Genomic DNA, 14,093 nt, shown 5'->3' on the forward strand with positions numbered 1-14,093 from the left:
AATTACAAATCCAGTAGCTTTAAAATTGTCAAAGGCCAAGTCCACCCCTGACCCGCTATGTCAATGCTGTAGGGGTCTACTCTTCTGTCATGGCTACAGTGAGAGCCATTGTGGCAGGGGGGGGGATGGTTTGCTACACATGATGGACACAGGACAGGTCATAGCGCATTTATCTTGATGGGAACCATGATTCACAAGTGACCAGTCAAAAATTAAGTGCAATTTATTATTATTATCCTTTATTTATATGGCGCCACAAGGGTTCCGCAGCGCCTTACAAAGTACAGAAACAAATGAGCACACAAGACAACAGTTATTAACAGTACAGACAATGCAGGACAAGTACATGATTTATAAACAATGCTGCATAACACCTAAATAAGCAGCAGGGTGTCAGTAAGCAGTTTTAGGTGCCATTGTAAATGAAAGTAAAAGTTATGCAAGAAGAAGCACGTGAGGGAAGAGGCCCTGCTCGCGAGAGCTTACATTCTGAGAGCAAATTGCTGTTGAAACAGCATGGAAACTATGTCAATGGCAGTTTATCTCGCCTCCATCTCATCCTGGACTTACAGATTATAGTATGCAACTAGTTGACTGTTTTAAATGAAAATCTGGCAATGTATGGGAGGAAATGACAATCAACCTTTTGCCCCCAAACACTGGAAAATGTATGTAAACAGTGCTTCAGACAAATTGGTTAGATCCATTTGATTGAAACAATTTGTCTGCACAACCATTTTCTTGTGTTTGGTAGCAAATGGATGACTGTTTGTTTTCATACATTACCAGATTTTCGTTCCAACCAGCCAACTAGGTAGATGGTTGGAAAGATAATATTTAGGTGTATGGCCAGCTTTACTCGCCGGGCAGGATAATACGCTCCTAACTGAATCAACCCCATAAAGCGCTAAATGAAAATGTTTACGGTAGCTCTAAAGTTAGATATTTGTTTGCACCGTCGGTCCGCGTACTAAAATCACAGAGTCCAGGATGAGATCAGTCACGATGGGGGCAAGATGAGGTGCTGTAGCCAGCCTTTCCACGCTGATTTACCCACACTTAATTGAATTAATCCCATAGCGTTGCAGAGCGTAATATAACGCTATACATTTTCATGCACTGTGCAATATTAAGTGGAAATACTGTTTAATTGGTGACCTATCTGGCCATTATAATTGGTGACATATATGACCATTATAATTGCTGACCTATCTGGACATTATAACAAAATAAAAAGTTTTGGATACTAGGAACTGTTACTTTTTGTGTTCACTAATCTTGTGTAACATGACATCCAGTGGAGTGCAGCTGCTAGGGGCTTCCCTACTTTACATTACATTACTGCGGCCTTTACTGGACCATACCACGTTCTAATCAAGCTACACCCACCCCCTGCATTATGGCGTTGTTAATACAGTCGGCCGCCATGTGTGCACCTGCACCATCTCTCACAGGCCCCCGCGTTCTCTGACGTTTTAGTTGGCAGTTGGTACTTCGTGCTGGCTACGCTGCTGCGGGCGTCTCTGCTACAAACAATTACTGGGCCACGTTCTCGTAAACCCCCTCCCCCTACAGTCTAGCGCAGTTGGTAGAGTCGGCTGCGCTGTGGGAGGGGGGTGAGCAGAGATCCCGCGCGTAGTCTCCGTTGCTGACGGCGAGTTGTGTTGTTGGGGGCAGCAGCACTGTGAGGAGGAGGAGGAGGAGGCGGCTGCGCATATATACTGTAGGGACATATGTAAGTGTCAGCTGAGCTGCCTGATCCCTGTACCGAGCCTTACACGTAATTACCTGCCCCTAGAAGTGGTTCTATTTAGGATACTGCAAAAACTTGTTTTGAAACGCAGTGTCCATGTAGCCATGGTGCGCAGCAATGTCCCTGCATGGGAAAAGAACATGCCTCTGCAGCCTGGGTTACACTTTATATAGGGGCATATACTGTACTCGCCTTTTATCAGTGTTTGCTCCTATAAAGTGTCCCTAGTATGTAAGTAGTTATCTCTGTTCGGTTGTGTGATGATTTGTTTAGGTGAGGTTTTGCTCACCCTAAATACTGCAGGTATGTAACGGCTATCAGAGAGGAACATGACCTGCTTGTCAGGAACACTATAGAGAATAGACTAAAGCTGGCCACACACTAGACCAACTTACATCCAACCAGCCAACTGGTTGGAATGAAAATCTGGTAAGGTATGAAAGCAAAGGACAATCAGCAATTTGCTCCCAAATGCCAGAAAATTGAAAAAAAAATTTTTTTGAACAAATTGTTTAGAGCAAACATTTAACAAAACTTGTCTGACCGACCATTCTCATCTGTTTTCTGGCATTTAGGAGCAAATTGCTGATCATAATTTACTCCCATACGTTACCAGATTTTCATTCCAACCAATCAAGTAGTTGGATGAAAGTTGGTCTAGTGTGTGGCAGCCTAACTAATTAGAAACCCTCCACCCTTTATTTCCCCCGAATTTCATTTATATACACTTTGGGTAACTGTCACAGGATACAGAGGTTGTTTTACCTAGGCTATAATCGGAAGAGGGTAAACGCAGGGGTGTATCTAAGGTCAGAGCGCTCTTGGCAAAATAAGGGACTGGCGCCCCCCCTTCCTCCTCCCTCACAGCCCTGTCGTCTCACACAGCTTTTACTATTTTTAATATAAAAAAAAACACATTGGCTTCCACAGGGAAAAAAACCCACCCAGTCCCCCTTCTAAGACCCAGCTCCCCAGCCAGCCCTAGCAGGTCCCTTTCTGTGCCCCCACTCAACAGCCAACCCCAGCCTTTTATGTGCCCCACTCCTCAGCAGCCCCTTCTAATTCCGCACTCCCCAGCCAGCTCCCTTCTGTGCCCCCACTCAACAGCCAGCCCCAGCCTGTTATGTTCCCCACTCCCAAGCCAGTTCCCCCTTCTAAGTACCAACTCCCCAGCCATCCCTGGCAGGTCCCCTTCTGTGCCTCCAATCCCCACTTCTTACCTTGTTGCTGCAGTGCTCTCACGGGCCGCGGCTCCTCTCTTCAGCAGTGCAGCGTGACGTCATGCGTGCCGGGTCGACTCTTCTCTCTACAAAAACAAAATCTTCTCACGGCGTCGGCAGGCGCGCAATTCGGGAAGCTGTACGGCCCGGCTGCACGGTCGCAACGAGGATGAGGCTGTTGCTGTCAACCCTCCCTCCCCCGGGCCGTGCAGCTTCCTGAAGTGCGCGCCTGCCAGCGCCGTCAGATGCAGTTTTTTGTTTATTGTGGGGAAGACCCAGTGCGCGTCAAAGAAAAAAAAGGAAAAAAACCTCTTAAAAACGTGCCCCCCCCATCCTGAATCCGCCTCTGCCGGCAAGCGCGTATCTATCACCTGGCCATGGATGGCACTGCTGGGTGGCGCCCCCCCTCCTGGCCATTGTGTAGATACACCCCTGGGTAAATGTAGGATCCATAGTTAATACATGCTGCATTCATATTAAATTGATCCCGGGCCTGAAAACATTTGGTGGGGGTGGTTAGGGGATATATTTACTAGAGCACAGGTTCTCAAACTCGGTCCTCAGGACCCCAAACAGTGCATGTTTTCCAGTTCTCACAGAATCACAAGGGAAATAAGTAGCTCCACCTGTGGATCTTTTATAACGTGTCAGTGAGTAATGACTACACCTCTGCACCTGCTGGGTGACCTGGAAAACATGACCTATGGGGGGTTCTGAGGACAGAGTTTGAGAACCACTGTACTAGAGTGTGGGTTTATATAAGTACATATGTTGCCCATAGCAACCAATCATTCTACTTATCATTTTTCTAGCATCTTCTAGAAGAATAGTAAGAATCCGCAATTAAGTAAATATATCCCTTATTGTCATGGATATTGAATATTATGACATGATATTTGTGTACTGAAATCTTAAACTATAAAACTTTATTTGTAAAAATTAAAAGCAAGTTAGTGATAAAGTACCAACCAATCAGCTCCTGTCATTTTTTGAAACAGCCTGTAAAATGAATGACAGGAGCTGATTGGTTTCTAGGGGCCCATTTATTAACAGGTTTTATCATACGCAACGAGTTTTAAAACTCCTTACGTATGATAGAACTGATTAGCTTAAGCACCAATTATCTGTTATCTGAAAAATTACATTTGGAAGCTGATTGGCTGGAGCACCATTTATCATACGCAACAAGTTTTAATCTCGTTGTGTATGATAAAACTTGATTAATGGGCCCCATAATCTCTCTCCACTTTCACTGTCCAAAGTTTGATATATCTCAGTGTGGAACATGCATTCTCAGTGTATTTGCAGTATTATGGATCTGCCTTTTTTCAGTGCATCTGACTTTTTGAATGTATTTACTATGGATCTGGCTTTTTCAATATGTGAAGTATGGATTCATACTTTTCAGTGTACATTTTATAGACCTGGCATTTTAAATGCATGTGGTATGGATGTGGCTTTTTCATTATATTTAGTATGGTTACCCCTTTTTTAGGTTTTTAGACCTGACCTCAGTGTATTTAGTGTGGCTCCACCTTTTTGCAGTGAATACATCTTTTTCAGTGTTTTTACTATGGGTCTGGCTTTACGCTAGGGATGTACAGCGGAAGCCGACCACCATCAAATCTTTTGATGCGATGGTTACTAACCACATCAAAAGAATTAGATGGCAAAATCTATTAATATGACTAGTTAAGGGGCGGGGCTCGGAGCCACCGCAGGAAAAAAAAAAAAACAGCTGAGGCCAGGCAAAGCTGAGGACTAGGAGGAGAGAGAGAAACACTGTCACTTCCCCTGCTGCTGCTATGTCACAGCTGACACTAGGAGTCTGGATCTGTGTGTGTTGGTGAGTGACTGCTGCTGCAGGGCCAGGGCTACACACTGATTGATTGGCTCTCACTGTCTCAGAGAGCCAATCAGAGCTAGCAGAGAGGGGAGGACTGAGGGCCAGGTCTGAGACGGTGAGAGACAGCCTCCAACGATCCCAGCAGAGACAGCCTCCAACGATCCCAGCAGCATGAGCCATGGAGATCATCACATACAGAGATACAGCACACAGCAGCCTGGGGAGGCAGAGCTTTTAGTATTCTCCCAGAAAGCTACCAGACTGATTATTCATTCACTAATAATTTCTCGGCTTGACTACTGCAACCTTCTCCTTACTGGCCTCCCACATTGCCATCTTGCCCCCTTCCAGTCTGTTCTCAATGATGCATAATTCTCTTCAAACTGCTCACCTTCACATACAAGACCCTCTCTAACTCTGCTGCTCCCTACATCTCCAACCTCATCTCTTAACATACTCCCTCCGGCTCACTCCAGTCTGCCAATGACTGTTACCTCTCCTCCACCCTGGTTACTTCATCTCATGCTCGTATCCCCCCCCTTCACTGGAATGAGCTTCCTCGCTCGATCAGGCTTTCCCCGACCTTGCAGAGCTTCAAACGTGCACTGAAAACCCACCTGTTCATCAAAGCATGCCCTTCCACCACATAACAGTGTCACCAAGTCTCTGTCCATCCTGCCTCAGCCATCTCTACCTTGCCTACTTCCTGCCCTCAGGTCCCCCTCTACACACTCATGCCTCATGTCATCTGTCTGTCTCCCCTCTCCCCTAGATTATAAGCTCCTAGGAGCAGGATCCTCCTCCCCACAGCCTTCTCTAGCACTTCTGTGACAACCTTAACCTCCCCAGCTGTATTGTGTATGGAGAATTGTGTTGCTAATTGTTACTTGTGTTCTGTTTATATTTTGATTACTGTATTGTAATGTAATGTTCTGTGTACCCTTTACTGTATGTACGGCGCTGCGGACCACTTGTGGCGCCCTATACATAAAATGTAATAATAATAATAATAGTATTTAAAGAAAAGAAGCCACCATCGCAATACCATTGAATGATTACCATTCGATGGCAGCAAACATCGGAATGCTGCCATCGAATGGTGAAAAACACTAACATTGCAAGAAAAACATTGACTGTCAACAAACATCGACGTCCATCCCTACTTTGCGCACCATCCGCATTATGTGCGTGGGTGGGGGGGGGGGGGGGGGCTGTAGTTGCTGCCTTCATACAGGCAGAGGAGAGAGGCTGCTGCAGGTGAGAAGGAAAAGGGGGGACGGCAGAGCTCCCCCAAACAAGCCCAGGTAATTTATACCTGCCCCCTCCCTCTCCTCTCTGTGCCCCTGTGATCAAGATGAAGCTTGCATTATAAGTGTCTGTGCTCTGCTATGTAACAGTCTATTTCAGGGGTTCCCAACCACGGTCCTCAAGGCACACTAACAGTCCAGGTTTTAGGGATAGCCATACATGAGCAAAAGTGACTTACTGAGTACCTCAGTTATTTTGATTTAACCATCTGTGCACAATCATGGATATTACTAAAACCAGTGTGCCTTGAGGACTGAGGTTGGGAATCACTGGTCTAATTGCATGGGCATGCTGTTTTGATTAGGGGTCAGTGTATCATGAATTGATGTATCAAGCAGTGAAAAGCGTGGAGAAATGGACCAATGGAAGTTGTCCATAGCAACCAATCAGCTCCTACTTTTTATTTTATAGACTGTACTGGATATATTCTACTTCAAAGCTGATTGGTTGCTATGGGCAACTTCTCCACTGGTTCACTTCTCCACACTTTTCACTACCTGATACTTCAACCACAGTGTTCCTTATTACAATCCTAGGGTCTGATTCAGAGGTGCACACTACAGTAACTGCATGCAATGCAAAAATATTCTGAAAACCCTTATGGTGCTTGCGTTACCCTGAGTGTATGCATAAATGCTGCTCCCGTATGGGACTGATGGTATAGATAGCGAGGAAACCCCTGTGTGGTGACTGGGAGGGGGCCTTACATGAACACAAAAAAAATCAGTTGTGGGTGTGTTATGTTGCGTACACATGGGACGATTAAAATGCCCGATATGAACGAAAACGATATCGATCATATCGTTATCGATTTATAGCGTGCATTTTTTGGTCCCTTCCAACCCACCGATATCCACCGATAACGATATCGTCCATCGCCTGTGCATGCAGGCCAACCTGGTCGATATCGACCAGGTTACTATAGGGACCTCGCGATCAACGAACGTTGGTGGTGTGCTGGATGATCGATATCAATCATCCAGCACACCCGGGAGATCGTTTAGCGATATCATTATCGCTGACGGTTATCCCGTGTGTATGAACCATTATAGAAGTGTCGCGGGCGTTTCAGTGAAAGTGGCTGCTTTCTGAGATTCATAGCAGCTTCCACAGAGGCCAAGTTCAGACAAACAAACTGCCCCTGCCTTAGGGCTGGTGCAATGATGATGGTGCGCTGATGATGGAGTGTCCAGAACTAGTGTGCATCTTAGGTCTTGCACATTCCGGCATGCTACTACACAAGGGGCAGGCTGATCAATGCACCCATGACTCCGCCAACAGACGCTAGAGCGGTATCCACCTATGAATCCGGCCCTTAATATCAAGCTGAGCAGTTGTATTACAGTGGATATGCACATGTGTAAAATGTCATCTGAAACAGCTACTGTACTGTAATGTACAAAATCATCTGACATAAGGAAATCGGGAACCTTTTTTTTATTTTACATGTTTTGCGTATTAGGACAGAAAATATATTAAATGCGTATGATAAATGACATAACTGCGTGTATAATACTCATATTTGAATGAAATGCAGGCAGCTGCTCCCACTGTGGTGCTGGGGATTGGGTAGCTCTAGTATGATTCTTGGCTAATGATGGAGAGCTTAGTGTTGGTTAAAATAATGTTGCAGGTACTAAAGTTACAGGGTTAAAGGGCACAAATTTTAATGTTTTTGTAATTTACTGCAAACATAAACAATATTCAGAGAACTATAATGGGATGATTGGTCATAAACCTCAGCAGGAAATTTCCCTGTAGACTGTAGGACCGCCTGAGACATTTTAATAATATATAATAATAAAAAAACAAAAGTATTCCATTTCCATAAAAAAAAAAAAAGTTAACTCGGGGGCCTGGCTGTCGGACAGACTGATTTTATTGGATTTTAATAAAATTATGTAATATTTGTTTTCTTAAACCTAGTTTATAGCATTCACAGCTTTTTCCTGCATGTCAGTTGAGTAAGGAGAATGTGTGTTAGGGTAGCTATAAACTAGTTTTTAGACTAAAAAAGTAATAAACTGAACAAAAACAGATGAATGAAACAAATGGGCATACAAACATAAGGGGACTTAGTGGGGTGGGGGATAAGAAAAGGGATCATCTACCGCAGGGGTGGGGAACCTCCGTATACGGCCCGCAAGGTGAAATCGCCCAGCCGGCTGTCAGTGGCAGCAGCAGAATCAGCGTAGTGTAGCGGCGGCAGGTAGCGCAGCGGGAGAGTGGGGATGTCAGGATTGTCATCGGCGGCAGGTAGCCAATGACAGTCCTGACACACCCCTTCCCCCACTGCACTATCAGCGGCGGCAGGTAGCACAGCGGGGGAGGGTGTGTGTGTCAGGGGTGTCATCGGCGGCGGGAGGTAGCGCAGCGGTGGAGGGTGTCAGGGCTGTCATGGGGCGGATTAGTGCAGGGGCTCTCTCCCTATCAGCGGCGGCAGGTAGCACAGCGGGGGAGAGTGTGTGTGTGTCAGGGCTGTCATCGGCTATCAGCGGCGGGAGGTAGCGCAGCGGTGGAGGGTGTCAGGGCTGTCATGGGGCGGATTAGTGTAGGGGCTCTCTCCCTATCAGCGGTGGCAGGTAGCACAGCGGGGGGAGGGTGTGTGTGTCAGGGCTGTCATTGGCTATCAGCGGCGGGAGGTAGCGCAGTGGTGGAGGGTGTCAGGGCTGTCATCGGGCGGATTAGTGTAGGGGCTCTCCCTATCAGCGGTGGCAGGTAGCACAGCGGGGGGAGGGTGTGTGTGTCAGGGCTGTCATTGGCTATCAGCGGCGGGAGGTAGCACAGGAGGGGGATCAGGGTGCCAGGGCTGTCATTGAGTGGCATGCAGGGCTCTCTCCCCATCAGCGGCGACAGGCAGGCAGCGCACAAGGGGGGGGGGGAATCAGGGCTGTCATATGGCTGCCATTGAGCTGGTTAGTGCAAGGGCGTGCAATGTCTCACCCTAACAGCGCGGGCAAGCGGGCAGTGGTGGCACAGCAGGGGGTGGTGTGTACAGTCAGTACTGTCATCAGGCTGGTTAGGACTGAGAGGACCCCAGGGCTGCCTTATCAATCTGCCTGTCACACATCCATAGGGACTGCCCCTCCAGTCTCTGCCTGGCAACATACCAAAGAGAAGCAGTTACAGCCATCGCATTAAGGGTGAGTTAATAACGTTTTTAACCAAATATAGGAGGCAAATTTTAAGTTAATAAGTTTGTATGGCCCCTGAATGATTTTCTAAAAATCAAAATGGCCCTTGGCAGAAAAAAGGTTCCCCACCCCTGATCTACCGTCATGGGTAAAAACAACTCGAAACAGGCTGTGCTAAACAGCCAAACCTGTTCAATTACTTGCACCAAGATTCACCTCACCGCAACCCACCCTCATCAGTAAGGCAGTATCGAAATACCAGCTTCCTCACCCTCCGGTCATTTACGCCAGCTTTGACACAGTGGTGTAGCGCAATTAGAAATCTTCCTTACTACTCTGCCAACAGTGACACCCCACGTCCAGCTGGGTCACATCTGAGCTAGAGAGCCGGCAGCAACTCCAGAGTTGCACAGAGATCCGGTCTGTTCTGAACATGAAGAGACTTTACTGCCGGTAAGTACCGCCACTTGCGCTTCAACTATATTGGGGGTGGGCACAAGCTCCATTCCGTAGAAAACTTCTTATAAAAAATAGTTTCAGCAGACCAGGTCCAAGTGCACGCCACAGCTTCTCCAGCAGTGCAGCCTGGAAATTAGGTCATGTAGGCACCGATGATCTCCTGATTTCGAACAGGAGGGCTGAATCTCCAACCCTTCATATGATGGCATTCCCAAAGGTGAGTTGCAACTACAGTATTGCTAAGTCACTTATATAGGAAACGACTGTACGATTACAATGTTGTACGCACCTTGAGAGTGTTACCAGAAACCACCAGCCCCGGCAAACACTGTCCAGTACAATAAACCCTTTATAATTATTTTCTTTAATTAGGACCATTACGTAGGTCACACTGACAATCTGATAAGCAGCTCACCTTGAAATCCTAAAAGGATGTCTGCTTATTTGGAGCACATAAAAGTTAATAACATCTATCCCATCATAATGTATGAAAGTTACACTGTTATGTTTATTGTGGATCACTTCCATTTACTTGCTAACTGTGATCATTGATCACACATCAGTGAATACTTACCTTTTTGTTAAGTTCCTTATTATGCAAGACTGACCAACCACCCAAACATAAGAACAGATTCAGAATGTTAATCTTTTTTATCTCTCATATTGTCTGTGAACTATTCATCATGCACAAGTCATCATAAAAACAATTGGGCATACACAATTTAGTGCGGCATTTTGACTGCAAAATATGATGCGGACCAGTTTTGGATTATCGCGGGTATACGTACTCCCAATATCCGTGGTATCCAATAAAAAATATGTAAATATGGCCAAATCGTGAGTGCCCACGATCCCAATTCCGATGCACTTATCTGCTGGTCGTACATCGCATCTGGAGATCTTGCCTGCTGCAGGCATGATTTGCCAATCTCTGACCCGATGTGGTGCGGATCGTAATGTGTTTGTACTCACAATCCATCACATGCTCTATTGTCTATTCAGTCACTTGACTGACATACCCCTGTACACGCCCAGTCTCCATTTTGTGCAGCATCGTGACTTGGATGAGACGGACGCAATTCCCTGTTCTGCACACCTGATTGCGCAGTCTGCTAATTTGGTGAGTATATGTGTACCATACATTGCTGAGCAGCAATGTATATGCCAGACCCACTGTCCACCAATGAATATGCCAGACCCACTGTCCACCAATGTGACCCACCCACTGACTATGTGTATAATGCATTGCCCACTGACCACCATGCATATAATGCATTGTCCACCCACTGACCACCTATGTGTATAATGCATTGCCCACCCACTGACCACCATGTGTACAATGCATCACCCAAACCCACCCACCGACTGGCCACTGTAATAGAGTAAAGTAAATGACAGAAATTTTAAAAATTTATTGTCAAATGCAATCAGGCTCAAACATTTTTCAAACACCATAAGAACAGAACCAAACCAAAAACAGAACCAAACCAAATATTCCAAAGTACTAAAAATTAGGACAATATTGTATGCGTCCATATTTTTATAAAGTTTTTTTTTTTTTCTTCCCACCAGGAATGTCTTTGGATAAGGACCGTGAGTTCATCACTGGCTTCCTGGAGCGTTGGGAGGCAAAGAAGTGTCTATGGAGGGTTAGTTGTCGCGACTACTCCAATAAGTCCAAGAAACTTCTGGCATTAGAGGAATTGGTGGAATACAGCCGCCAGTACTGCCATGATGCAACAGTGAAGTGGGTGCGCCTCAAAATACAAAACCTCCGTACTGTGTTTGTGAAAGAACGTAGAGGAATCAATGCGTTCTGGAGCATCCGCTGATAATGTCTTACGCCCCACCCTTTGGTACTATCCTTTAATCTAATTTTTAATGGAGCAGGAACCACAGTGACAGTCCATTGTGCTTATGGCCGAACGAGAGAGAGAAGAGGAGGCGGGTGAAGGTCAGAGTGGACTGTCCCAGGCTAGTTTAGTAAGTAGAGACACAGTACATACAACACCATGTTTTTTATTTTTTTTTATTTTTTCAAAAGCTCCTTTTTTTTTAAAGTTCCATATTTGTCCAGTTTACTGCCAATTATCTGAGACAGTCCTCTTGCCATGGCACTGCACCTGGCTCATTAAAATAGGACATATACTCCTCTCTCACCCGTTTGGCCTGTGCATTGCCTGTGGCTTTACATTGTTGCTGCTGCCACTGATATCTGGCCAATCTCCTCCGGATGGTCTGGGTCTTCTAGGATAGCTGTGCCTGATGCCCTTTTGTAGGGTGGTTTTGTGCCGCAAAAAGTTGTGCAGAGCACAGCACGCCATCACGGCCCAGTCTATCTTGTCCACGTGCAGGTTTATGCTGGTGTGGAAAATGCGGAACCGGTTACTGAGGATCCCAAAGGCATTTTCCACAATCCTGCTTGCCCGAGAAAGCCGATAGTTGTAGATTCTCTTTTTAGATGTCAAGCCCCTTTGCACATATGGCTTCATCACATTTTCATGTAATGCGAAAGCTTCATCGGCCACAAAAACGAAGTTTAGGCCGTGCTTCGTCTCCTCCACTGATGGCAAGTTGAGGGTTTTGGAGGTGAGCCTCTCGTAGAATGCCGTCTGTTTGAACGACCCACCATTGGAAGCACGGCCATTCTTGCCAACATACACAAACTCATAGTTGGCATTCACCACCGCCATGAGATACTGATGTACCCCTTGTAGTTGAAATAGTATGATCCACTGTTGGCGGGTGGGGTGATGCGGATGTGCTTCCCATCGTATGCTCCCCTGCAGTTAGGGAAATTCCAACGCCGTTCGAAGTCTTCAGCAATGGTTTTCTACTCTTCCACTGTATTAGGAAACTAGGGAAAATAAACAAAAAACAAATGTTAAAACACATTTTTTTTCTTTTACTTTTTCAATACAGACTCCGACACAAGAACTGGAATTGGCGTCTACGCCTGATTTAAGCTGCATTGCTAACAGTGAGGGGGATGTGTATTTAGCCCAATGCACAGCACCCACAGCAACCTACCCACCAAAAACGAAAATGCCCTGGGAAAAAAACCCAAAGCAGGGAGCCAGCAGACACATTCTTCAACAGGCAGAAGAGCTTTTAAGAAGGCCCCCAGACCACCTATATAATTTTACCACTCATATTAACAGCACCATGTGGCAGATGAGTGCTGAAACTCAAAGCGAATTCAAGCGTCTCGACTATGAGTTGCTCATCAGGGCGCTGCGTAACAATCTATATCCAGCTACCTATATTGGTGGTCCTGTACCCTTCTCACCTGCCCCAACTGCCTCTGTGATGCCTACTCCACCACCCACTAACCCTCCCACAGCAAGCCAGGCTATATATAGTGCCCTTTTAGATGTGGATGATGATAATACAGTGTTTTATCAAATGTAACCTTTGATTGTTGTTGTTGCCTGCAGTATCCACAAATGTTAACACTCCCAATATCTGCCCTATGGTATACGGTGGTGATGATGCTGATTGGACACGGTCAATACACACATGGCGCAAGGACAGATTGGAAGCTGGGACCACAATCTGTCCTTGCACCATGTGGGTATTGGCCTATTCAATCCGGCATCTGACCCACCGTATATCATAGAACAGGCTAGGTATTGGGACTGTTATAATGTAAAACTGCCTTATCCCCAAATTTTATGTGCTTTTACATTATAAATGCATATGGGAGCTTTCTTCAAGACCACAATTGCTATGTTATTTATTCCATGTTTGGAATTACAATGTTTATACTGCTGTCATACAGACAGTTTTATCACTTGCAGCCATATTGGCTGAAATTGTGACCCAGTTTTAAACTGTTTATACAGTAATTTTCTACATTTTCAAGAAAAAAAATAACATTTTTATTCTTTCACAAAAAACCAAATGTGTAGTGTGTTTTTTTTCATCCATACCTTGCAACACTTTCACAATATCCTTGCAGGTCTCCAGAATGATAATGTCCAAAGCCTGAGGAGCTATGAGGGTCCCAAACTTCAGATCTTCCAGTGACCGTCCTGTAGCCAGGTACCTCAGGGTAGCCACCAGCCTCTCCTTAGCAGGGATAGCCCCCCGCTTTGTATAAACTTCTGGATAAACTGGGTCATCAGACGCAGCAACTCCTGGAATGTGGTGTCATCCATGTGCAGGTAGTTGCGATAGTCATCCGGATTGTTCTCCCAAATCTCCATCAGCAGGGACATGTGAGAGCGACTCTCCCTCTGCAGCAGCCACTGCTTGGTCCAGCATGCTCTCCTCCTATGCTGGGCCCTCTCCTTCATCACCTTCACCCCAGCATAAGCAACCATCACTCTATACCGATAGGGATCCATCAGCACAGAATACAGGATAGAATG

At 45.8% G+C, this 14,093-nt stretch overlaps 2 protein-coding genes across 3 annotated transcripts in view; both read left to right on the forward strand.

Annotated features, from left to right (window-relative positions):
* Window positions 1–1,686: 1,686 nt before the first annotated feature.
* LOC148454541 (uncharacterized) lies at window positions 1,687–13,260 on the forward strand. The gene is made up of 4 exons (XM_088460800.1): window positions 1,687–1,735; window positions 11,293–11,531; window positions 11,626–11,703; window positions 12,643–13,260. The coding sequence occupies exons 2-4, from the start codon at window positions 11,295–11,297 to the stop codon at window positions 13,129–13,131; spliced, it is 804 nt and encodes a 267-aa protein (XP_088316926.1). The 5' UTR covers window positions 1,687–1,735; window positions 11,293–11,294; the 3' UTR covers window positions 13,132–13,260.
* The window catches only part of CCDC9B (coiled-coil domain containing 9B), a 266,763-nt gene continuing 257,428 nt past the window's right edge, over window positions 4,759–14,093 (forward strand). The window contains exon 1 of one of the 2 annotated variants that reach the window (XM_088460793.1): window positions 4,759–4,819. The gene's annotated coding sequence lies outside the window, so the exon portion shown is untranslated. The remainder of the gene's footprint in view (window positions 4,820–14,093) is intronic. The other variant, XM_088460794.1, reaches the window with a different exon arrangement.

Source organism: Taudactylus pleione, unplaced genomic scaffold, assembly GCF_031769625.1.
Source record: "Taudactylus pleione unplaced genomic scaffold, aTauple2 ptg000985l, whole genome shotgun sequence".
In the NCBI taxonomy this organism is placed as follows: Eukaryota; Metazoa; Chordata; class Amphibia; order Anura; family Myobatrachidae; genus Taudactylus; species Taudactylus pleione.